The 23,509-nt window shown below is 52.2% G+C and overlaps 1 protein-coding gene across 1 annotated transcript; it reads left to right on the top strand.

Annotated features, from left to right (window-relative positions):
• Positions 1-1,076: 1,076 nt before the first annotated feature.
• RBBP8NL (RBBP8 N-terminal like) lies at positions 1,077-15,285 on the top strand. Its single transcript, XM_059481040.1, has 14 exons — positions 1,077-1,206; positions 2,502-2,544; positions 2,923-3,018; positions 3,350-3,462; positions 5,094-5,166; positions 6,365-6,522; positions 6,989-7,077; positions 7,956-8,119; positions 9,148-9,663; positions 10,500-10,764; positions 11,135-11,243; positions 13,224-13,285; positions 13,598-13,718; positions 14,849-15,285. Exons 1-14 carry the CDS (start codon positions 1,140-1,142, stop codon positions 14,965-14,967), a joined length of 1,995 nt encoding a protein of 664 aa, XP_059337023.1. The 5' UTR covers positions 1,077-1,139; the 3' UTR covers positions 14,968-15,285.
• Positions 15,286-23,509: the final 8,224 nt, after the last annotated feature.

Here is a 23,509-nt window from a genome sequence, read left to right as displayed (position 1 = left end):
GTTCGTGTTCAGGCACCGCTCCCGACCCGAGCGTGCCGAGCTCGCTGCTGCTGCTTGCTGCCACGTGCCTCATTTCTTTTGAAAATCAGATGCTTTAGGGGAAACTTTCTTCTTCCAGCTCTGCGTGCCCACATGTTGCATATGCAGGCGATCTGGCACGTCCCTGCTGCACATGCAGATAAAGGCACGGGCGGGAGCCGGGCTGGGAGAGCTCTGGAACCCAGCACAACCTTCCTGTGGGGATGCAGAGCCTGGGTGCCAGCCCACCCTTCACTGCCCAGCTCCAGGGCGATCTCTTTGGGGTTGAAGGCACCTAACAGGTGCTCTGTTATGATCAGAATTACTCACCATGACTCAGTAACCCAGAACGATTTGGGGGGAGAAGTCCCCATGAGGAGATGCTAAACGCCTTCATGTGGAAGTTCCTCTTTCCCAGCGTGGTTTTGGTGGTTCCAGAGGACCCCGTGGATGTGCCCATGACAGCTTCCTGCAGCTCTTGGCTCTGGGCATCACCTCTGGTGGTTTCTCTGTAAAATTGGGTGGAAAAGCTCTGTTGGGTGTCTCCCAAGGGCTGGAAGAGGCTGCAGCCAGTGAGGCCATGCAGGAAGGCTGGGTGATGGCACTGGGAAGCCTGAGTGCTGTGTGCTGCCTCTGTAAAAGCTGTGCCTGGTGTCAGAGGGATGAGGGATGCAAGGGAGCATCCCAGCAGATGAGTCCATCAGGCTCAAGCACCAAATCTGCTGTGAATTTCCCCATCATCAGTCCCCATGTGATCCCAGCACGAGTTCTGCAGTCCCTTCTTTATGCTCAAGAAGATGCCCTGCCCCACCTCATCCCAAAGAAATGCAATTTAAACAGCTCAACAAGTAGAGGAAAAGCCTGATTTTCCAGCTGGGCTTCTTGCAGTATCTAAGAAATGCTCTTTGCTATGCTCAGCACTGAGGCAGGGTGGACAAAAATGCCTCCCATGGTTTAGCAAACAATTTCCCTTCCCAGCTTTGGGCTTTGTCCTTTCCAGAACACCACATGCACCAGGCACATCTCTTTTGTTGGACTTTTTTTTCTATTTTAGGCTGAAATTTGAAGCAGAAGGACACCCCCACACTGGACACAGCCTGGTGTGTGGCTCAGCCCTGACCATGACCACAGAGAGTTTTGCAGAGTTCCTGAACAAGCTCAAGGAAATCCATGAGAAAGAGGTTCAAGGTAGGGAGACAAAATTTTCTTACCAAAACCTGGCCAAGATCCATTTCTTTGTAAAACCACCTTGATCCCTTTGGTGTCAAATAACCTGAAGGGAGGAGGAGCAGGGGTGGATTAAGGAGATTTGGGGATTAGTGCTGAGCAAGCAGCACCCTTGGGGATGGCTTGGGACATGAGGTCACAGCCTGCCCCTCAGGGGACAACACCCACTGGTGGCACATTTGTACCTCTCGTTGGCATACTGAGGAAGAAGTGACTTTTTGAATGAAGAAGTAACTTGTTCTCTCAGAAGAGAGAGGACTTTCCTGCTCTCCATGCTGTGGAAAGGAGGCCATGGAGGTGCTCAGCCCCTGCAGGAATCCCAGGTGCTCCCAGCATTAACCAGGGGGGATTTGGCTCCTCCTGCCCCTGCTGTCATTGTCTGGTGAGCTGGGAGTTTGCAGGGGTGGCACTCACACCTGCTGGGCATCTGCTCCATCAGTGAGGATTGCAGTGTGTTTGGATACTGAGGGATCAAAGGGACAGCACAGAGATGCAATAATCTATAAGACAGAAGCAGCAGGAGATGAAGCTCTGCTAAAGAAAATGTTTGAGTCAGGTTGGATAGCTTATTCCTCTAGGGAATAAATTATTTCTCAGGCCATACATTATTAAAATAAAACCCATTAGGTTAAGCAACCAAGTGCCAAACCCAACTGTTTTCCTATTAGAATAATTCCCAGTATCAATATTATGAACAAAACTTCAGCACTTTTGGGTGATTCTGGCTTATGAATTCATTCTTCTCTTGTGTAATTTCAAGCCGTGTGAGAGTTAGAGGAAACTGTTGAGCAATTTGAACCACATGTTTACATCTACTTTGCATAAAATGGATTTGACAGGATACAATGTCTGCAGATCCATCAAGGAAAGCCATCCAGCTGTAAATATTCTCCAAGATGCTTTCCAACCATGAAAGCTATAAAATACTGCCCACCTGGGACATGCAGGCTGCAGAGAGAAATAAGTAGAAACAAAACTAAACCAGACTTTTTGGGTCTGCAAAGGATATGCAGACTCATTAAATGGTGGGGATACAAAAGGAGCTCACATTCTGTACAGCTTTTCCCAGTTACATTAAACTGTGGCTGTGTTTAACACATGCAATGTGTTATTCCTTATCAGAGCTCAGGCTTGTGGATGGGTGAGATTTCTGCAAAGCCACGAACCTTCCTGAAATTCCTTCAGTGCTGTTTGCTTCTGAGTGCTGGGGCATTGGCCACAAACACCCATGTCTGTGTGTCTGTCCATTATTCCAGGTCTGCACAGCAAGGTGACGGAGCTGACCACAGAGAAGTGCCGGTGAGCGATGCTGGGGCACAGGGGTGGTTACACCACTGCAATTTCAGACTTCTGACTTATTCTCCAACACTGCTGCATTAAAGACCACCATTTGTTCTTCTGGCACTGCCAAATTTTGGCTCCAGGCAGGGTTGGGGTGATCCCAGCCCAGCTCCAGTTTGCCTTCCCACAGGCAGGTGATGCTTGTGCCACCCGGTGCTTTCCCCGTTGGAGAACAATTAGTGGGAGGAATAAACTGGGGTGTCAGGGGTAGGATCCAGGCTCCAACACATTTGTTTCCCCTCCTGCCACACAAGAAAAAGGGCGCTGTGAATGAAGGCACGGGTTTTGGGAAGCAATCTAACAACCCTGCTTTTTTTGTTGTGCTTCTTCAACTAGCGATGCTCAGAGAATTGAAGAGCTGTTTGCTAAAAATCACCAATTAAGAGAACAACAGAAGGTCCTGAAAGAAAATGTAAAGGTGTTAGAAAACAGGTAGGATTTGTTTTTAATTAGGGTGCTGCTGAGTGGCAGCGACTGCACAATCCTGGGGGAGAGTTTGGGGTTTGCTGTCTCCCCAGGACTGGGATGCAGCACATGAACTTCTATTTTTCCTATATTCAGCTGCTGGGAGAGCTGGAGGAGTCTGGGCAGGTGCATAGGAGCTTTCCTAGGCTGGTGTGGTGGGGCTGGAGGGGTGCAAAGGCCAGTGCTGGGCTGTGGGGGTGATTCCCAGTGATGGTCTGGGTGTTCACACTTCCCCATGGGCAGGGCAGGAACTTATTTCTCTCATGTGGTAACAAGCTGTGGGGTTTCCTTCCTGCAGGCTGCGAGCTGGCCTTTGTGACAGATGCATGGTCACCCAGGAGCTGGCCAAAAAGAAGCAGAATGAGTATGAGACCTCTCACTTCCAGAGCCTGCAGCACATCTTCATCCTCTGTACGTACTGACACCTGCTGTGAGCTTGGCTCTGGCAGGCTGAGTCTTTGCCAGTTAATCCCTCTCCCAGATATTTGTACGCAGTGAGCAGGAATCTGGGAAGGGCTTGGGGATGGGGAGAAGGGAGGGAGCAAGGAGACATAACCCTTCACACAAATCATCAGAGCTGGGGGTCGCAGCCCTCCCCACCTCCAGAAAAATGAGAGATTCCAGGCTGTGTCAGCTGCCTGGGGAAAGGATGCATTGGCACGGCAGAAGCAACACTCTGGCAAAGACAGGAAAGTCACAGCAGCAGCTCAGCACGGGTAAATGAAATCAAGCAACACGTGTGATGGATCTTCTCCTGAGCCCCTGGCACAGCTCCCAGCACTGGGTGTTTTTCCCTGGGGATCTGACCAGCCTGGGGAGGGTCATGGGGTGAAGGAGATAAGGCATTTAGGAGGGATGGAGAGATGCCAAGAGCCCGTGGTTTATCTCCCCTTGCTATGGCACTGCTGCCTGAGTGCTGCTTTCGAGCAGGAGCAAGGCAGGGCACCATGCCTGGGAGCCCAGCCATGCTCTCTGTGGCCAGGGCTGGGTGCTCACATCTCCCTCTGGCCTCTGTGTGACCCCCCTGAGACCCCCAGGCCTGCCCCTAACACAGCATCCACTCACCACCCTGCCCTGGTGTTAACAGGGGTTCTGGGATGAGGGAAGAGATGAGAATTTTGACTCTATGTTTCAGAAGGCTGATTTATTATATTATTATAATATAATATTATTATATTATTATAATATAATATTATAATATTATAATATTATTATATTATTATAATATAATAATATAATATAATTATATTATTATATTATTACATTATTATATTATTATATTATTATATTGTTATATTATTTTATTATTATTCTATACTCTATATTCTATATTCTGGAATATATTCTATATTCTATATTCTATATATATTATATAATATATATTATTCATATTATTCATATTATTTATATTAATGATATAATATATTGTATATATTATATGTTATATATTATATATATTATATGAAAAGAAAATTATATATTAGAACTATACTAAAAGACTAGAAGAAAGGATTTCATCAGAAGGCTAGCAAAGAAAGGAATGATAAAATTTTGTGACTGCTTACAGCTTCCACACAGGTGGCTGTCATTGGTCACCAAGTAAAAACAATTTCACATGCTGGGTGAACAATTCTCTGAATCACATTCTAATGCAGCAAAACATGGAGGAGATGAAGCTTCCCAGCTTCTCAGGAGAAAAGATCTTAGCAAAAGGATTTTTCATGAAATATGTCTGTGACAGATGTTCACTGTGCCCAACCCACCACTGCCTCCTCTGGGTCTGGGTTTGGGTCTGGGTCTGGTTTTGGGTCTGGCTCTTCCCCTGAGCTGGGGATCTGCAGGCAGACCCAATCCTGATGAAACCTGAGTCAGAAAGTTGCTCCCCTTCATCCCCTAGCCCCAGCACTTTTACAAAGAGGGAAGGAAATTCAGCATCCCTCCCAGAGTCGGTGCCATTCCCTCCTCCCGCTCCATCGCCCCAGCGAGCTGTGAGCAGCATCCTCGCAGCACCTGAACTCACAGCCCCTCCTCTGTCCCTGCAGCAAACGAGACCAATCGCCTGAGGGAGGAGAACAAAACTCTCAAGGAGGAACTGAAGAGGCTCCAGAGCCTGGAGTAAGCACTTTCCTGGTTTCATTCTCTACAAGGGACATTGGCAAGGGCATCCCCAGAGCTGGGCAGGGCAAGGTCCACACTGGGGCATCCTCAGGGGTATTTTAGCACCTAATTCCCATGGGTTCCTGTGTATGTAAGACATGGAAAAATCCCTAATAGTCTCAAAATCCTTGTTAACCTTTGCTCACTGCCCTGTTCACCAGCATCCAGTGATTAATTTTTGGGGAACAAAGATATTTAACCCCCTGGAAACAAAGCCCAGGGCAGCTTGCATGGAGCTCAGCCTGGCATTCCATGGCTTTTCCATGGCACCAGCTCCCCTCCTGCAGCAGCCAGACAGGGTCTGCAGGAAGCAGATGGCTCTGGGGGAAGGACAGTGACACCCAAGGGACACGGATGGGGTTAAAGAGGGAGAAGGGATCTGCACCAACAGGTTCACAGCCCAGCAGCGCACTGTGCTGGAAGCCAAGTAACCTGCCAGGCTGGCCAATATATACAAATCAGCTCATTCCTCAAGGGTTTAAAGTCCAGAGGAATTAGCACTGAGGGATTAGTTTAGAAATGTGTTTTCTTTGGAGCACGGGAGCACCATCTGCTTAAAGAGAAGCTCTGGCTTTTCCTCCCCAGTGCTTCCAGAGCTGTGGGTTGGGCTTGCTGAGCACTGAGTGATTCTGCTCTGCTCTGCTCTCCCCTGAGATGCTGGATAGGAGGATTTTCAGCCAAACATCCACACCTCAGCATCAGAGTCCAGCCAGGGCTCTGTGTGTGTCCCCAAGCCTCAGGCACTCCTTGTGGCACTGAGCATCACCCTCTCCATCCTGGTTTGGTGACGGGGCAGACACCACATCCCTGTGCTGAACCCACCCCTCCATCAGGCTGAAAGCCCAGGCAGGGCCAGGTTCCCACAGAGCTTTTGCAACAGCCACAGCTGGGTCCTGCCTTACCCAACCCGACGTTACCCACAACCAAGTGGGGCAATCACACCTCCAAGTGGGGCTGGCATGCTGTCCATGCTCCAGACTGCAGCTGGGCTGCTGATAAGCTGCAGTGGAAGGAGGTGAGGCTGAGGATCTGGAATATCCACATGCACACATAGATAAATACGTGTATTTGTGTATCAGGCTCAGAGCTCTCAGTACAGCAGCTCCAAACCCTTCCTTCTCCTTCATTCATGCTCTTTTCCTTCCAACAGGGACAGGACAAAGACCCCAGGAGTGTCCTCCAGAGAAAGCTGCTCCACACCAAGCTCCCCTTTGACTCTGCTGTCCCCAGTGAGCAGGGATGCCAGCACAGAGAAGGCAGAGCCCAGGGAAGCAGCAGCCCAGCAGGACGTGCCAGAGCTGGAGCTCAGTGAAGGTGGGTGCTGCCACTCCTGCCACCCTTGAGGAACCTGGGGGTGTCAAAAGTGACTGAGCCATGGTGCAAAACTGCCCTGGGAAAGGGTCTGGAGGGCAAGGACCAAGCTGTTGGCAGATGGGCATTGCCACGGGCAGAAAAGCTGATGGGGGGGGAAATGCAGGTCAGGGGAGAAACACCCTGCTCTGCATTAGAGCTAAAGAGTGCTTGGTGCCCCCAATGAAAGAAAATTCATGCAGAGAGCATGGCATTGCCTTCCTGCCACCCACACATGCAACAAAAGGCACGTTCAGCCAGGTGCTGGCTTGAGCCAAAAGGTAATTTTGACTCAAAACCTTCACTGAGAGTGGTTGGTAGCAGCCAGTGGCATCCCTGGGAGGCTGCATGGCTCCAGCCCACTCAGGGCAGGGCTGCAGCAGCTCTGGGGGACCATTACAGCAGCTGGTTGTGTCTTTTTTTTTTGCAGAAAAGCCTCCAGAGAAGCTCCAGAGAAGCTCTCCAAGCAGCAGGACCTCTCCAGGCACTCTCCTCCAAGAAGTCAGCCTTGCAGAAATAGTGAGTTGTCAGAGGTAGCCTGATGTCCTCAGGCCTTGTCCCCACTGCCGTGGCCATCTGAACTGGATCAGACTGGGACAGGGACAGAGTAGGAGGCACTTGGGGGGTGGAACAATCAGCCAGACTTGGGCAGTTTGTCATTTCCAGAGCCTGGCACTCAGTGGTTGCAAGGACAAACACAGAGAGGGTGTCAGCCCAGGGCTGCTGAGTGACATGGTGACACTGGGCACTGGAGATGAGACTGCAGGACCTGGACCTGCTCCTGGGAACTCAAGTCCACACACACACCCACACAGATACCTCTGTTTTGGCACAGGTTTTGCTTACTCGACCTCCACAAAAAAACTTGAAAGAGCAGGTGAAAAGGGGTTTTGGTAAGGCTGCAGGCAGGCTGTGGGGTTAATTAATAGGGATCACAGAACGGCTTGGTGACATCTCCAGGTGGGCAGGGGAAAGTCAAGTCAGAACATGTGGGGAGCCTTTCATGACAGCTGATGGAGACAGTGATGTCCTGGCCCAGCAGAATTACACCCACCAGAGCAGTGTGTGCCAGGAACTTGCAGGAATAAAGCCTTGCATGAGTAAAAAGGCCTGACTATGGGACAAGGAATTTGCAGGGTCTTATCTTGGTTAAGCCACTGAATCATGACTTGAGATGCAAAACTTCCTGTGCTACAAATCAGTGCAGCCAGAAAATGGAGAGTACACGAAGGGAAAATTTCCTGGAAAAATGAATAAAAAACTTGATAGAGGTGTTGCCCAGCACCATATCAAGCAGAGCACTCAGGAGCTGTCTGTTTCGTTGTCACTGGTGAGGAGATGTGTCCCAGTTCAGGCAGGCTCCCTCCAGAATGGCTCACCCGGACTTTCTGCCACAGGCATCCCAGAGGATTTCCAACCAGCTGCACGGAACCATTGCCCTGGTGAGAGCTGGCTCCAGACCCTGCCTCCTGGAAAGGAGTCCCTCAGAGGCAGCAGTGTCTCCCCCAGCCAGGAAAGCTCCTCTCCCTCCAGAACGAGAGCACAGCCCCAGCCTGGAGGCGTGAGTACCTGGGAGCCATGGGCTGACCCGCTGCAGCACCCTCAGTGCCAGCATTCACTGTGCCTGCCCTCCTCCCTCCCCAAACTTCCCCCACAGCCTCGGGAAGGGGGGGATATCCCAGTTTGCAGCAGTGAAAAATGACTGGAATCCAGCCCAACGAGGTCAGGCTCTCGTTATTCCAGCTCCTCAGTCAGACCCACAAAGTGAACCAGGTGTCCCCACATCCAGGCAGGACTGTCCCAGGCAGGCAGCAATTCCTGCTCCTCCCCCTTATCTATTCTAATGGGCTTTCCTGCAGGGCTCAGCACTTCCCAGGCTTATCCTCCCCATGATTTCAGGAGCACAGAGCAAGGCCAGGGAGTTCACCTGCAGACAGAGAGTTTCCCAGAGTGTGAGTAGCTCTGCAGAGCACGCCTGGGAACAGCTTGCACTCATGGAAGCTGCCAAATAACCAGCAGCAGCAGGGACTGGGTATGCAGGGCAGGTTCCTGCACTGCCCCAACCTTCCTAGGATAGATGTAAGAGTTTCCCATTGAGTGGGATTAGGGGAGGGTGGGCTGTCCCTCTGTCCTGGGGGTCTTCAGGCACTAAGAAAGCCCAGGGGGTTAGTAAGGATGTTGCTGGCTGTACGACTTTATTCAAAAAGTGACTTCTCAGCAGCAGTGCTGATGTGAGAGGTCACTTACCTTACCCTAACACAACCCCCTGCCTTGAGCTGCCATGGCCTGGGGACGGGGAATTGCTGCTGGATGGTGAGATGGGAATGGCTTCCCATGCTGTGTGGGATGGGAATGGCTTCCTACTGCTGGCTGCCTGATGCCCCTGGCCACCAGGACCCTCCTCCCCAGCACAGACCCCAAACACAAACATGGTGTACTGACCAAGAGCTGCAACAGGGCATGGAAAGAGCAGGAGAGACCACACACATCCCTGCACAGCTGGGAAACCACGGGAAAGCTCTGGTGCTAATGTGTAGGGGTTTTTCCTGACATGATCTGTAATGTAATTTTTTTCCACCCTTTTTTTAGTTATTTAACAGCGAGCAACCCAGACTCCCCCAAGGTTGCTCCGTCCTACGAAAACCTGAAACTGAGTGCCCGGAGAGAGCAGCTGTGCCTGCTGCACAAGCACCTGTCCCTGCACCAGCTGGGGCTGGTGGGTCCCTGCGCCCCGGGCGAGCGGGACAGCGGCACCTTCCCCATGCACCCGCTCAGGAGCAAGGCTGCCGAGGGCAGGACACGCTGCCGGGACACCTGGGACGAGCAGGCAGCCCTGCTGAAGCTCCCTGCCACCATGGTGTACGTGAGGGACCAGCAGCTGGAGGAGAAGCTGCAGCTGCTGAAGCAGCGGGAGCGGCTGCAGCATCTCCTGCTGCGGCAGTGCCAGCCGGGCCAGCGGGCACACGGTGACACCGAGACACGGCCGGGCCAGCGGGCACACGGTGACACCGAGACACGGCCGCTGTCCCCGTGGCTGGGCATGGCCGTGGGCTGCAAGGAGGAGAGGGTGTTCCTGGAGGATGCTGCGGACGGGAAGGAAGAGGGGTGAGGATTGTTGTTTGATGTCGGCAGAGGGGGGTTATTTACAGACACAAACGAGACGGGGCTACTATAGAAAGTGTCTCGAGCTGTTTATTTTTCAGCATCAGTCTCATTACATGGTTATGATAATGGGAAGATGCTAGCAGCTCACAATCCAGGCAGCAGGCCAGAAAACTTAATGTTACAACATACTTTATAAGCTTCTTGACCAATCACACAAAGCAAAAGCACATTGACAGTAGTTCTATCCAATCACCATAAGCACAGGTACCTTTGGTTAAAACAATGCTTACTTATTTCGAATACGATACCCACTCGTAAGCCTCAACGCACTGAGCTCCATTCTTAAGCTTTACCCTTCCTAATATCTTGCTAGATAAACTTTCAGCAGCTTAGAGAGCTATTCAGACAAGCATTAATACACAGGCTATTGTTCTATTTGCCCTTGTTTTTCCTACAGTTTAAATAATTTTTCTGCTGACCTACCTCATGACTGTTGCTTTAGCTCTACTCACAATTCTTGCGGTATCTGAGGCCTGCCTTTTGCAGCTTTCCCAAAACCCTCTAATTTTATGGATTCCCACATTGTTTACTCTGTTTGTGGTGTTGGAGCTCATGTGAGGATTGTCTCGGGGGGCGATTCGGGCTCTTTAGTGGAAGGGTCAGGAAGTGGTTTAGTTAAAACTTTGGCAGTTGGAGATGAGGGTTTGAATCCTTTCTTCCTGAGGTAGGATGGTGGGGTAACTCTACAAGGGGGTTTAGTCTTCAATCTTTGGCTTACAAGACCAATGTTTTTATCAATTATCAGAGCTAATCAGTTTGAGCAGTTTGTTCTCCAGGCAGCTGTGGCGGGGCAGGGAGCGCCCCGAGCCGCGAGCCAGGGGGAAGGAGGCGAGGGACGAGGATGGGGACGCCCCGCTGGACCTGTCCGACCCCAGGCACAGACAGACGGACGGCAGCCCGAGGGACAGCCCCGGGGACAGCCCGGCCGTGCCCGCAGGGGGACACAGGGCACAGCGGGACCGCCTGCGCTGCCCCTACCGCTGGGCACTGCCCGCGGCTGCCAAGGAGGAGGAGGAGGAGGAGGAGGAAGATGCAGCTGTGGTGAGTACAGCTCTTGCTGGCATCCCCTGCACTGCTGCTGGGACCACTGTGAGCAGCACTGTGGGAGGATGGGTTTGGTGTGTGTGAAGCCAGTTTGCACATGGCAGAGCCGTGGTTGCTCAGCCCTGGCTTCACTCCACACCTTCCTCCAGTGCCCATCCAGGGTTCCATCCATGCCCAAGGGCAGGCAGTGGCTGTGCCCCCTCCCACAGGCTGCTGCAGGGGGTGCTGGGCTCCCTGCAAACACACTACAGAAACAGGAGCATCTCTGTGATGCTCGTCCCTGTGGGTGTCACTGTCATCAACTGAGGGCTGGGGACAGTCCTCTCCTGCCTGGTGACAGCGGTGTTTGTGTCCCTGTGTCCCACAGCTGAGGCTTTCACGGGCATATCTGACAAACAGCTCCACCCCAAGTGACCCAGAGGCCCCTCCTGAGGCCGGGCTGAGGCGGGATGTCAGCGCACAGAAGGGAGATGCAGGTAAGAAGCCCCAGGCAAATGTGACATTTGAGAAGGCAGGAGTGAAAGGTGAAGGCATTTCCCAGCCCAGAGCTCTCTGCTGGGCTCTGCACACGCCTGCAATCCCACCCTCCAGGCACCAAGTGCTCCCAGCTCCTCTGGGCCTTTGGGGAAATTCAGGTTTCACATTTCTGTCCTTGAGAGCTCAATTTTCTACCCTAGAAAAGTCCAAAATTCAGGCTCAGTATAAATGGGGAGAAAGTAATCCTGTTTTTTCTGGAGAAAGGCCCAGTGTCTGTGTCCAACACCCCTGGGGTGTCCTTGGACACTCAGCAGAGCATCTACATGGAATTCTCCAGGAGCTGAGGAGTCAGCATTGGAAAAATGCTCTTAGAAAAACCCACTCCAGAATGAGCAGGAATAGGAAAATGTTGCTCCAGCGGAAAACCCATTCCACAATGAGCAGCAACAGGACAAAGTTGCTGCTCCAGCATTTCCCACTCCTCTCAGGGAAGAAGCAGCTCAGAATGCCCCAGAAGAGATGGGGAAAATGCAAGAAGTTTGCAGGACTAGCACTGGAAAACCACCCCTGTCTGTCCCCTTGCTCCAAATCATGTCCTGCGATGACACAGCACAGAGGGCTGAGCACAGAGCCAGGGATGCTGGAACCTGCAGCAGGCAGATCAGGATGGTTTCCTTCCTTCCTTTGCCCCACCCTCCACAAGAGCCCTCCCAGGGCTCTCTCCCACCTGACCCCCAGGGCCACAGGTGCCAGGTCTGTCCAGGCAGGTGGGAGGCAGCAGCCATGGGGATCAGGGTGGGAAGCACGTCTGCTGCTGCTCAGTACCAGCCTTACTGGCTCGGCCAGAAAGTTGAGCTCGCCTGGATTAGTTGGTCTGGGCGTGTCGGAGTGGTTTGGGAACACTCTCCAGAGCAGGATTTTTCACAGTGGAGAGAGAAAAAAAAAAAAAAAAAAAAAAAAAAAAAAAAGAGGCCTGTGTGATTTACATGCTAAGGAGATATCATCATAGCAGAAGAATTTCAGCTGATTACATTCTGGGTGTGGGAATACAGGACTTTCTTCAGTTCTCACCTTAAGGTTGACACAAAGCCCGGGAAACAATACACAAATACTTCTGCACTTTCTAGTGAACCTTAACCTGCAGGAGGATAAGGTGAGGATGGGATCAGGCTACAGGGAATCCAGGAGTGCCTGGAAGCAGCATCACCTGCTCTCCCACCTCTGCAGGGCCAGCAGGAGGGGGCTGCCCTGCTGAGCTCTATCCTGGCTAGAGCTGGGTGTGATGAGCAATAAGAATTGAGCTTTGGGGTGCCCCTGCCCCTCAGAACGGGGCACAGCCCTTTGTGCCCACCATGGCCAGCTGAGGTGTGTCACTGTGTGTGCAGACAGGGTGATGCCACCACCACCAGCCCCTGAGATGAGTGTGAGCAGAGTGGGGTGTGTGCAGGCACATGTCTGGGGCTGTGCAGCCCCAGGGGCTGTGCACACTGAAATGCTTTTCCTGGGCAGCATCTCCCCTGCCTTTCCTTCCTCTGCTCCTCAGCACACATTCCCTGCCAAGGCTGCTGACTGAACCAGCAGCAAATGTGGGATTGTCCCTTTTGGCTTCTTCACCCCAAGACGCTTCTCCCCACCGGGGGCTCAAACAGGAAAGTGCAATCTGGGGCTGAAATACCCCCCAGTTTCCCTCCTGTATGTAGCCACAGATGTTGGGACAGCTCTTGTGACCTTGGTGTAGCAAAGTCCAGTGGACACAGCTTTCCTGGGAGCTGCTTTCCCAACAGAGTCTTGTTGGATCACTCCTAAACATTCATTCCAGGCCATGTAGCTTCCAGTGCCTCTGCTTCACACCACAGTGTATTGCTGAAGCTGCTTTCTGCCTCAGTGGCTCTGTGAGCCTGGGCCAGTGGCTCTGCATCTGCTCATGAGCTTGTCAAGCCTGCCACCAGCCAAAAAATCTTCCTTTTGTGTTTCTTTAGATGACAATGATGCCGAGTCTGGGAAGCAAGAATCCGATGAGCCAGACACAACGGACAGTGAGGTTGGTTGGTTGGTTTGCTTGTTTGGTTTGTTCTCAGCCATCAGCTCAGGCTGGTGGCTCCCAGAGATATCAGACAGGCTGTCCCAGAAGGTGATGGCTCTTCCTGCACCAGGTGCCAAACCTCATTCCCACCCTGTTGCACAACTTGCTGCTGAGGGGCAGAAGTGCCACTCTTTCCAGCCAGTCAAGTCTTTATGAGCACTGCATTTGTCATCACTCACAGCAATGGTCACAAAGGTCCCTGGCAAAGCCACCAGCTCCCTGGGAAAGCCAGGCTGGTTTGTAGACTGACTGTTCTTCTCCTTGGTGTAGGAGAAGTATGAAGATGAGATCCAACAAGAAGCTGAGGCTGACGGGAAATACTTTTGCACCAAAGACAAAGTTCACGTGCAGCAGAGGAAGAGAAAAAGAGGACAAGATCCCTGGATAAAAGGTAGGGAGGAGAAGTTCCTTGGGGCATCAGCTCAAGGCTACAACTCCTGCTGCTTCCAGAGGGACTCCTGTGAGAAATGCCCCAGGACAGGGCAGAGCAGGGTTCTCCTCTGAGCCGTGTTTTTGCAGCACTCATAGCTCCAGGCAGAGGAGCCCCAGCTAATGGTTAGCCAGGACAGCCTGGGCAGGGTGGCCAGGAGAGCACCCCAAGCACCTAAGCTAACAGAGCTTAGCCCCTTGTGTTTGCTTATCTGGTCAGGGGGATGGTGACTGGGGAAGGCCAAATTCCCAGGGGTGAGTTATTGACAGTCAGAGAAAGGTTCCTGCCAGCTCTGTTGATCTTCCAGTGTGGCTGTGGAGGTTTCCCTGCTGACAGAGGAATGTGTTGTACCCATGTTCCCTCCAGGTGAACAAGCAGAAAACTGCTCCTGATAAGGGATAAGACAGTTTGTCTGTCAGGCCTCAAAAAATGCTCTGTCAGAAAACCCTGCTGCTCACCACTCTGTCCTGGGGGCAAAACCAGCCAAGTGTTGGCCCAACCATTAATGTACAGAGGGCTGTTGCTTAAGCCTGAAGGGAGCTTTTTACCAGCCTGGCCTTGAGAGGGCCCTGCTGGCTCAGGGGACAGCAGCACAGCTGGTGACAAGAGGGTTTGCTGTACAAAACCAAACGCTTGGAGCAATGGGGAGAGCACAGCAGTGCTGTGCAGCCCCAGGCAGGCACACACAACCCTCTGGGACTGGATGGGAATGTCCCAAGTGAGGGGTGGGTGCAGCTGGGGCAGCAATGGGGTGATGGAGGGGCATAGCAGCTCTCCCAGCATGTGGTATGAGCCATGAGCCACACTGGAACAGGGAGAAAGCCGCAGAATGCATCTTGCTGCTCTGCAATGCTTCTGCACCAGGTCAGTCCTCTGCCTGTTTCTGCTTCACATTGTTTTGTGTCCAGGATCACAACAGCCTCCTCTGGATACCCACACATCTCACATGTGAGGGGTTTCTCTCCATCTTTCCTGTGCTCAGCTTTGCTTCCTCCTGTGTTGTCCCTGTTTTGGGATGAGGCCATGCTGACTCCAGAAGTGTAAATCCATTTCTCTGTGGCTAACTCCTGCTGTCACCTGGCTGTTTACAGGATCTAAGAAGTCAATGAGAGGAAAAAAGAAAATCAAAGTGGAGCAATGCCCAGTGGGGATCACAAAGGAGCTGGAGAATTGCTCTGCTTCCCACAATGATCCCTCCAAGGACAGTTAACAGCAGGGCAGGATGGAACAGCTGCAGACCAAAGGACAGAGCTCAGAGCCCTCAGAATCCCACCCATGCTGGAGAGTGAATCCTGTCATGCTGAGCCAGGCAGTGGGGAATTCATAAGGACTCGTTTGTGAGCAGAGCACCCTGAAAGTCCTCACAATGCCACAGGAGAGGCTGGGCAAGGATGACCCAAGCAGGTGACACCTGGAGCAGCCAGGTCACTGCTGGTGGAGCCCCGCAGTCAGTGATCTGTGCCAGAGCAGATCCTTCCCTGGAGCTGGGAAGAGGAGATGTCTCTTTGGAACCCTCACCCTGCACCAGAACCGTTATCCCTGGGATTTCACACTTGGAGAGCAGACCTCCAGAGCCCTCTCCTCATGAAGGATGTCCCAGTGGCTGAGGGGTGGTGACCAAACCAAACACTGCAGAGCCCCATGCACAACCTGCTTCAATTAAATCCCTACCAGGTTTCATACTCACGTGGGTATTGTCCGACCTGGGGAAAGTACACAGTTTTCTCTTCTAGTTAAATGAGGAGCAAGTACTTGGGCAGACAGGGGGATGTGTCCCTGAGAGGGCAGGGAGCAGAGCGTGGGAAGGGAGGGTTTGGGTGCTCCCTCTCCCCAGTGTGTTCTGGAAAAGGTCAGTGTGTGACACCCAGCTGCAGCTCACAGCAGAGCACCAGCTCAGCAGCTCACACTGACCTTGGCAGCATTGCTGGGGGCTATTGTTCACGTGGATAAATTGCTTTTTGTAATCTTTCTCTGATGGGATGAGATGGGAAGGGCTGCAGGGAGCATCCCTGCTCACAGCATTGATCCAGGAGCCAGGCTGGGCTGTTCCTGGCACACAGGTGGACGGAAGAGGGACAAAACAGAAACCAGCAGAAAAGTGCCAGAGCCAATTCCTGTTATATTGCACTCCCACTCCCTTTACCTGCAGTTATTTCTATTTAAACGTGAGGTTTTTTACCTGTTCACAAGAACGAAGCAAAGCACAGCCAGCCACGAGCAGCCCCCTTTGCTCATAGCATCTTCCCATCTCCACAGCCCTAAAATCCCCCTCAGAGAGCGCCGGCTGCGGGGGAGGGTCCAACACTGCCCGGGGCAGCCGCGCATCACCCAGCCGGGCGGGAGCGGGACCGGGACTGGGAACGGGAGCGGGACCGGGACTGGGAACGGGAGCGGTGTGGGCGGTGCGGACTGTGCGGGACCGGGGCAGCTGCGGGAGCGCTGCGGGAGCGGGAGCAGTGCGGGCGGTGCGGAACCGGGAATGGTGTGGAACTGGGACCGAGGGCCGTGCGGGCGATGCGGAATCGGGACCTGGGGCGGTGCGAGACCGGGAGCGGAGCCGGTGCGAACGGTCCGGGAGTGGGACCGGGAGCAGTATGGGACCGGTAACAGGGGGGGGGGTGCGGGACCGGGACGAGGAGCGGGGGCGGTACGGATGGTCCGGGAGCGGGACCGGGACGCGGTGCGCGATCGGGAGCGGGGCCGGTGCGGGACCAGGACCGGGAGCGGGAGCGGGAGAGGTGCGGGCGGTGCAGTACCGGGAGCGGGGACGATGCGGACGGTCCGGGAGCGGTGCGGGACCGGGAGCGGGACCGGGAGCGGTGGAGGACCCGGACCAGGACCGGGAGCGGGACCGGGAGCGGGTCGGGCGGTGCGGGACCAGGACCAGGACCGGGACCAGGACCGGGAACGGGAGCGGGTGCGGGAGCGGTGCGGGACCAGGACCGGGAGCGGGACCGGGAGCGGTGCGGGCGGTGCGGGCGGTGCGGACGGAGCGGGAGCGGTGCGGGCGGTGCGGACGGAGCGGGACCAGGAGCGGTGCGGGCGGTGCGGACGGACCGGGAGCGGGAGCGGGAGCGGGAGCGGGGCGGGCGGTGCGGACGGACCGGGAGCGGGAGCGGGGCGGGCGGTGCGGCGGGCGGGCGGTGCCGCCTGCTGGGCAGCGCCGGGCCGGGCCGGGGCCGCTCCCCGAGCGCGGGGGATGCGGTTCAGCCTCCCCAGGGCACAGCAGCTCTGCCTCCGGTGGCTGTGGAGCCGCGGGAAGGAGCGGGGACAGCCGGCAGCCCCAGCAGCGGGGATGGAGCGGGGGAGTCCCGCGGGGCTGACGGAACTTCACAGGAGAAACTGAAAAATTACTGAGCCAGCCGTCATCTTCCTCCTGTCCTCACGGCTTGGAAGAGCTCCTCGGAGGATGAGGAAGGGTCTGGAGCGCGGATCTGCTGAGGGAAATGGGGGAGCTCATCCTGGATAAAAGGAGGCTCGGGGGGACCTTTTCCCTCTCTGGAGCTCCCTGGAAGGAGGATGCAGCCAGGTGGGGCTTGGTGTCTTCTCCCAGGTGACAAGACAAGAGGAAAACGGCCTCAAGTTGCACCAGGGGAGGTTTGGATTGGATGTTATGTAAAAAAATGTTCACTGAATGGGTCATCAGGCACTGGAACAAGCTGCCCAGGGCAGTGGGGGGGTCACCAGGGTTGCAGGGCTGATTTATCCCTGCTCGAAGCGTTCATTGGATCATGGCCATGGGAAAGGGATCGGGGCCATCACTGATGCCTTCCCCTCAGCACAACCTCTGTCCCTTCTCAGAGCAGCTTGGAGGGGTGAGCAATGACCCACTGACCACGGCGGTGAATTGGATAAATCTGACTTTTAAAAATACCACAGCAAGGAAAAGGGAAAAAAGAAGAGAAGTAGAAATACAATCCCATAAAGAGGCCTGTCAGACTGTAGGGAGGTTGCTTGGGATGGGGAGAAATGAAGGAGGGAGGGAACTTTCATGGACTATGAAATAATCACCTCCCTATGACAGTCCCTTGATAAGCAAACTATGCAGAAGTCCTGCCAAAAATAATGAAGTCCTCGGTTCCTTTTCTTCCCACAAAGATTTTCCCCCTCACATTGCATGACACCACCACAAAATCCTTGGTTAATTACCTTTAATTAGTGGGCTTTTCATACTTTTATCATTAGAAGTTTTCACCCATATCTTGTGCTGGGTGTGTTTGAGGGGCTGGCGAGGACACATTTCACACTTAGGGCAATCCCATATCTGAAAAAAACAAAATATAGCTTTGTCAGCTCTGAGCAAAGTGCTCCTCTGAGCAAGTGTTGTAGTTAAATTAAACTTTATATGCTGATCCACTTGATCCAGCCCTGGAATTCCTGTGCTCCTACCCTCCCCTGGCTTGCTGTTACCTCCCCACCATGCTACAGAAAGATGGATAATTGCTCAGGTCCATTAACTCTCAAAATTATGCTTGTCAGTCTTTTGTTCAAGTCATTCTTGACAGGTAAATGCATGTATTGATCTGGTGATATGCAGGCAGCCTCAGACTTGAATTATTCTGCTGTAAGGAAGAAATCTGAGCCCTGCAAGCAGCTCTGGAGCTCCGCAGAGGTTTCCATGTGAAGGTTCAGCCCTGCCTGAGGTGCTGTTTGCAGGAACACACATGGCAGCGTTCAGCACAGCAGCCTTTTCATAACTCCACAGGAGTTTGGTTAATGGCTCCAAATGGCATTTGTGTACCAGACCCAGCAGTCTCTGCTTTTTGCACTGTTAATCCCTTTTGTTGCCACACTTCTGTTCAGTATGAGAAGGAGGTTTCACACAATAACCTTCAAAAATGCACTGAAATTGCCCTCAGAGTGCATGAGTTACATCCCACAGAGCAGAAGGGAAGCTGTCCCGAGAGCAGATCAGTTCTCCTGGGAGGCTGGCAGCTCACACTTGTTTTGTTCAGACACATTTCAGTTCTGAGGGCCGTGATGCAGGCAGGGCACGTGGGCCAGTGCAGAGGTTGCCCAGAGGAAGGAGTTGGGTTCACCCAGGTCAGGGCCTGGATTGGAAATTGCACAGAAATCTGGGAGGGAGAGGATGTCACCATTTCTGCTCACTTTTAGTCCATCAGAAACAGCAATGAGTGGTTCCTTTATTGCCTGTCAAACCAAACAATTCCAGTAACAAACCACTGCAACTCCTTTTCTTCTCAATGCTTAAGGATCTGCACATGCTGAATCATCCTCACAGCACAGAGCATCTCAGCTCTCAGACCCTCCAGGCCTCCCTGTGCATCAGCCTCCCACCAAACTCACCAGTAAAATGACATTTCTGTTTCTCCCTAGGCTTAATTGGTAAAATTTTTGTGAGAAGTAAATTTGTGCAAGCTGAGCCATGAGCAAAAATCTCCATCTCAAGGGGAAAAATCTCTCACACACAAATTTCCTTACACATTCCTCTCCTTACAACAGTTCCTCTGTTGCATATGTGAGGAAAGGTAGGAAGTCCCACAAGCTCAAAGCAAGAGGGAACTGAGCTGGGAACTCAGCTGGCTGCAATGCAGGCTCCAAAAGCTCCAGAAATAGAGATATGCACATCAGATTCTTCCCCCTCCCAACCTTCTGCTATGGCATTGCCTTCTTGGCAGTAGAAAATCTGCAGGTGATTTAACCTATGCCCTTTTCATGAGCCAGACACCCCCTTCTGTGCAGTGAAACGTTCTTAGCTGCAATCTGCTCTGTGAGCAGTGCCCATTTACAGTGGAAACACAGCTTCACCCCTCAGTCCACCACAGGAAAACTCATTCCAAGCATTGCTCAAGCCTTGCTTCAATCCTGTTTTGGGGATTTAAGTGGGATGGGCATTTTCTGTAGGGTCAGATGTGCCCTGAAGGTGTGAAAAAAGGCAGAAGAAGGATGCTGGCAGTCTCCTGCAGCTCTGCAGTTCACAGCCAGGAGCTCAGAGGGAACAGGGACAGCTTGGGTGTTCAGAACACAGCAGAGGGACAAGCCTTCACACTTTTGCAAGGAGGCTGTGAAGTTGTGGATAGATTTAGCAAATCCAGCAAGCAGCAGCAGTTCTTGGAAGGAAGAGATTTGGGGAGTTCCTTGGCTCCTTTATCTCAAGCAAAGTTTACTGTAGGAATTTTGGAGCCAAAATGCAAGTTCCTCTTGCATCCCTTGGGTATCAATCACAGCTTTCTGCTCTGCCTTGAATGTCATCTCCAACACTTCAGGAGTTTCCTAGGCTGTGCTGCACCCCCTGCTCATACCAAACTTGCTGCTGGATGGGCTGAACTCCAGTGGGACCTCTTCAGAAAGCACATTTTCCAAGATTCTCCCAAGGAAAATGATTGATTTATTAATAACATCATTTTAGTGCAGCACCAAGTGCTTCAGGGAAGAGAGTTTGATCCATTCATTCACAAATCCTCCTGTAAACAGCACACAACATTTTCCTGAATCTCAGGGCCCTTCAGAGTGCAGAGAAATAGGACTAAATCAATCAGCTCTGTGTGTTTTAGATGCTCTGTGTCATGCAGGAGACCCAGAGTGGCTCCCCAAGGCACACAGGGCTGCTGGCAATGTTCTCCTGAGGAGCAGCAGCTGATTTTGCAGTGACTGTGACACACAGCAAGAGCAGAGGGTTGTGGCAACCACCAGGGTGAGCCCATGGCAATCCAGGGAATGAATTCTGCTACCCTCTTCCAGCAGCAGCAGCCAGGGGACACCAGGACCCCCAGCTGGAACCCACTGGAGGCAGATTAAAATGATGCACATTAAAACCATCTCAGGCTGCACAGCTGGTGGCTCTGAGAGCTTGAGTCAAACCTCCCTCACAGGTTTGGGATGCAGGAGGAGAGCAGTGGGGATGGATGTGCCAGCAGGGAGCAGGAGTGGTCCAGCATGTGAATGTGGCTGGGAAGGGTTTCATCATTCCCCATACATGGAACACAAGCAGGGAATGGCACCTGTCATTCTGAGGCAGATCAAAGAGGAGGGAGAAGGTGAGTTTAGGGGAATGTGTACTCCTAAAAACTTCTTTATATGGATGTGATGAGTGTGAGGCTGAGCTCCAAAGAGTGCTGGGGTCCCCAGGTGTGCTGATTTCAGGAGAGAATTTTAACCGGGTAAACTATGAAATGGGAGAACGGGGAAACAGAGTAAACTATGATAGGAAATTTGGGACAAGGATTACAGCTTGTTCAGCAGAGAAGGGACAGTAAGTTCTGGATGCACATTGCACTTCTGTGTCATCCTCCCAGACTTCCAGAGGTTGTCCTGGTCCCGTGAGGTCTCTTGGACCCCCATTCCCACCCTGCTTAGGCTGGAAAAATGTCTACAGCAATTTTTGGTGCCTTATCTTAATACCAGCCGTTCCTCCAACTGGAAGCTGCACTTCTGGTTCCCAGCCTAAATATACTTATGACCTGTTTATCTTCGCTTGATTCAGGGCCATGATTTTGCAAAAAATATAACAGCCAGCCCACATAAGTACTTTAAAATGCTGTCTCATATCAGATGCTTAGACCAGATCCTGCAGTTCTTGCATGGAGAAAAATCCTTATGACCTTGGTGACTCTGCTCCTTAAATAGTATTGGAATAAGGATTTGCAGGCTTGTCCTGTTTCACACCAGCTCCTGATTCCAGCAGCCCCTGACTGTCCAGACATGTATCCAAACAACGCAGAGAATCCTTTAAGGTAGAGCAGAAACTCCAGGAGCAAAATGAGTGTGAGTTGAGTATTGGTGATTCAGAGCAACATTTCAGATCTGTGCAATGATGTTGTTGTAGATGCAGAACTGCCTGACTTTGTCCAGGATTTTGTGGTGGTTCAGGTTGGAAAAGGCTTCAACCAGGGCTTGAAGCTGCTGTGAGCAGCAGGGAGCAGAGTCCAGCCTTTCTCCAAACAGCATCCCTGTGTGTGAAGGAGAGAACATCCCTGAGCTTGGGCTTCCTTCGTTCCCCACTCAGGGATTCCCTCGTTGCAGAAGACAGGGAGAGGAGGTTGTTCAGGGTTGTACCCAGCCTCTGCCTTTTGTGGGAGGGATGCTGATGTGCCACTTGTCTCAGAATCTCTGAAACACAGCGTTGTGCTCGCTGCGAGTTGTCAGACACAGATAAAAGCTCCCCAACATTAACAGCAGCAACACTGCAACCGCTAAATTCAGCTTTGAAGTTTGCAACCCACTAAGGCATGGAGGCTGCTCCTCTCTGCGCTGACTCAGTGGGACCATTTACATCCCACAGCTATTTTTACAGGCAAAGAATGAGAAAAAAGCCACACATTTATTTTTCAAAATCCAGTCTTGGGTTCTAAAGAATTGTTTGCAGCAAGCCTAGATAGGTTTCCATGCCTATTCATCCCCTGGCTTATTTGATGAGCTTGCCAGCAGGAAGGATTTTAATTCCTTTTTATCCCAAACTATTTTTTCCACAGCTGTGATATGAAATGGTTCTGCCAAATAATTTAGGCTCAAAATCTGACCTATATTGAATGGTATAAGATGCTGAGCATGTTTTTGGGATTTTAAGGGAAGAGTCTGTATTTCACTGTAGGATTTTTAATGGAAGCCTACAAGAAAACATTGTCTTACATCTCCTATCTTAATCCTATTATTATTATTATTATTATTATTATTATTATTATTATTATTATTATTATTATTATATGCTACTAATACTGTAAGACGTGTTGATGGCCCACTTGAAACAGCATACAAAAAAGGATCTTATGAAACAGCCATAAGAAAAGACACAGAACCTGTTTGTGTTTTATAGGACAGTTTCAAAACCTATCATCTTTTACTCAGTGCCCATATTTCAGGCCGTATCATCAGACATCAGTTTGATTGTTGGTGTAGACTGCAAGTGATATTAAGAGTTGCCACGTGGCTTCTTTAAATCTATTTGGCAAAAGCATTCACCACTCCAAGGGTCCAGTGTTGCAAATACAGAAATTGCGATTTTCAATGGTAAACATCTCAAATGGCAGATTTGGTCTGTACTTTAAAATATGTTCTGTGTGGGCAAAATCCTGCCTGGGAGCACAAGCTGCTTCAGGGCATGAGAGGTGGGAAGCTTGGGAAGGCTTCATTTCGGTTTCAGAGGAACACAGAGGCCACCAGCACCCACACACTGCTGTTCTCAGCTCCGAAGGCTCCATCACGCCCAGCACAGCTCCCAAACCTCCCCTTCCAGTGGCATGGACATTGTCAATGCATATCAACGTCCTCCGAGGAAAGGAAAGGGCAGAGCATCATCCCGGGATGTGACAGACTGGGGTTGAAGTGCCTGAGGGGAATGTTTATCCCGTGCAGTATAAACACACCAGTCCGGGAAGCAACGTATTGCGCAGAGAGATGCCTCGAGTCACTTTGTGGAGATAAATACTGAGTTTGTGTGCTCCCAGCCCCGGGTCTGCCTTGCCCATATACGGCCCAGGATCAGCCCTGCCTTGGCTTTGCTTCAGGAGCCGGCAGCGTCCGGATCCATCCCTGGGCGCGGCTCCGGGTGAGTCTGGGGCGGTGCGCGGGTGTGAGCCCGGGGCCGGCGGATCGGGGTCCGTTCCAGCCCCGCCATCCTGAGCCTCGGCTCCGAGCCCGCTGGAATGGAGCAAGAGCATCTCCATCCGCTTTACAGCAGCGCTTGGACGTGCTCAGCGCCCGCGATGGGTTTAGCAGATGTGACCCCTGCCTCCAGGAAAGCCGGGACCTCTTGGGAATAGGGGGCCACCAGCGCTACTGATGGTTTGGGTGGG

Source organism: Ammospiza nelsoni, chromosome 12 (genome assembly GCF_027579445.1).
Source record: "Ammospiza nelsoni isolate bAmmNel1 chromosome 12, bAmmNel1.pri, whole genome shotgun sequence".
NCBI classification, from domain to species: Eukaryota; Metazoa; Chordata; class Aves; order Passeriformes; family Passerellidae; genus Ammospiza; species Ammospiza nelsoni.
Note: the sequence above shows the minus strand (reverse complement) of the source record. Positions and strands in the feature narration are given on the sequence as shown.

Coding starts and splice junctions, on each gene's coding strand:
- RBBP8NL (XM_059481040.1), top strand. CDS start 1,140: ATGACCACAGAGAGTTTTGCAGAGTTCCTGAACAAGCTCAAGGAAATC. Junction 3,019..3,349: donor GTAAAGGTGTTAGAAAACAG/GTAGGATTTGTT, acceptor TCCTTCCTGCAG/GCTGCGAGCTGGCCTTTGTG. Junction 9,664..10,499: donor GCGGACGGGAAGGAAGAGGG/GTGAGGATTGTT, acceptor TTTGTTCTCCAG/GCAGCTGTGGCGGGGCAGGG.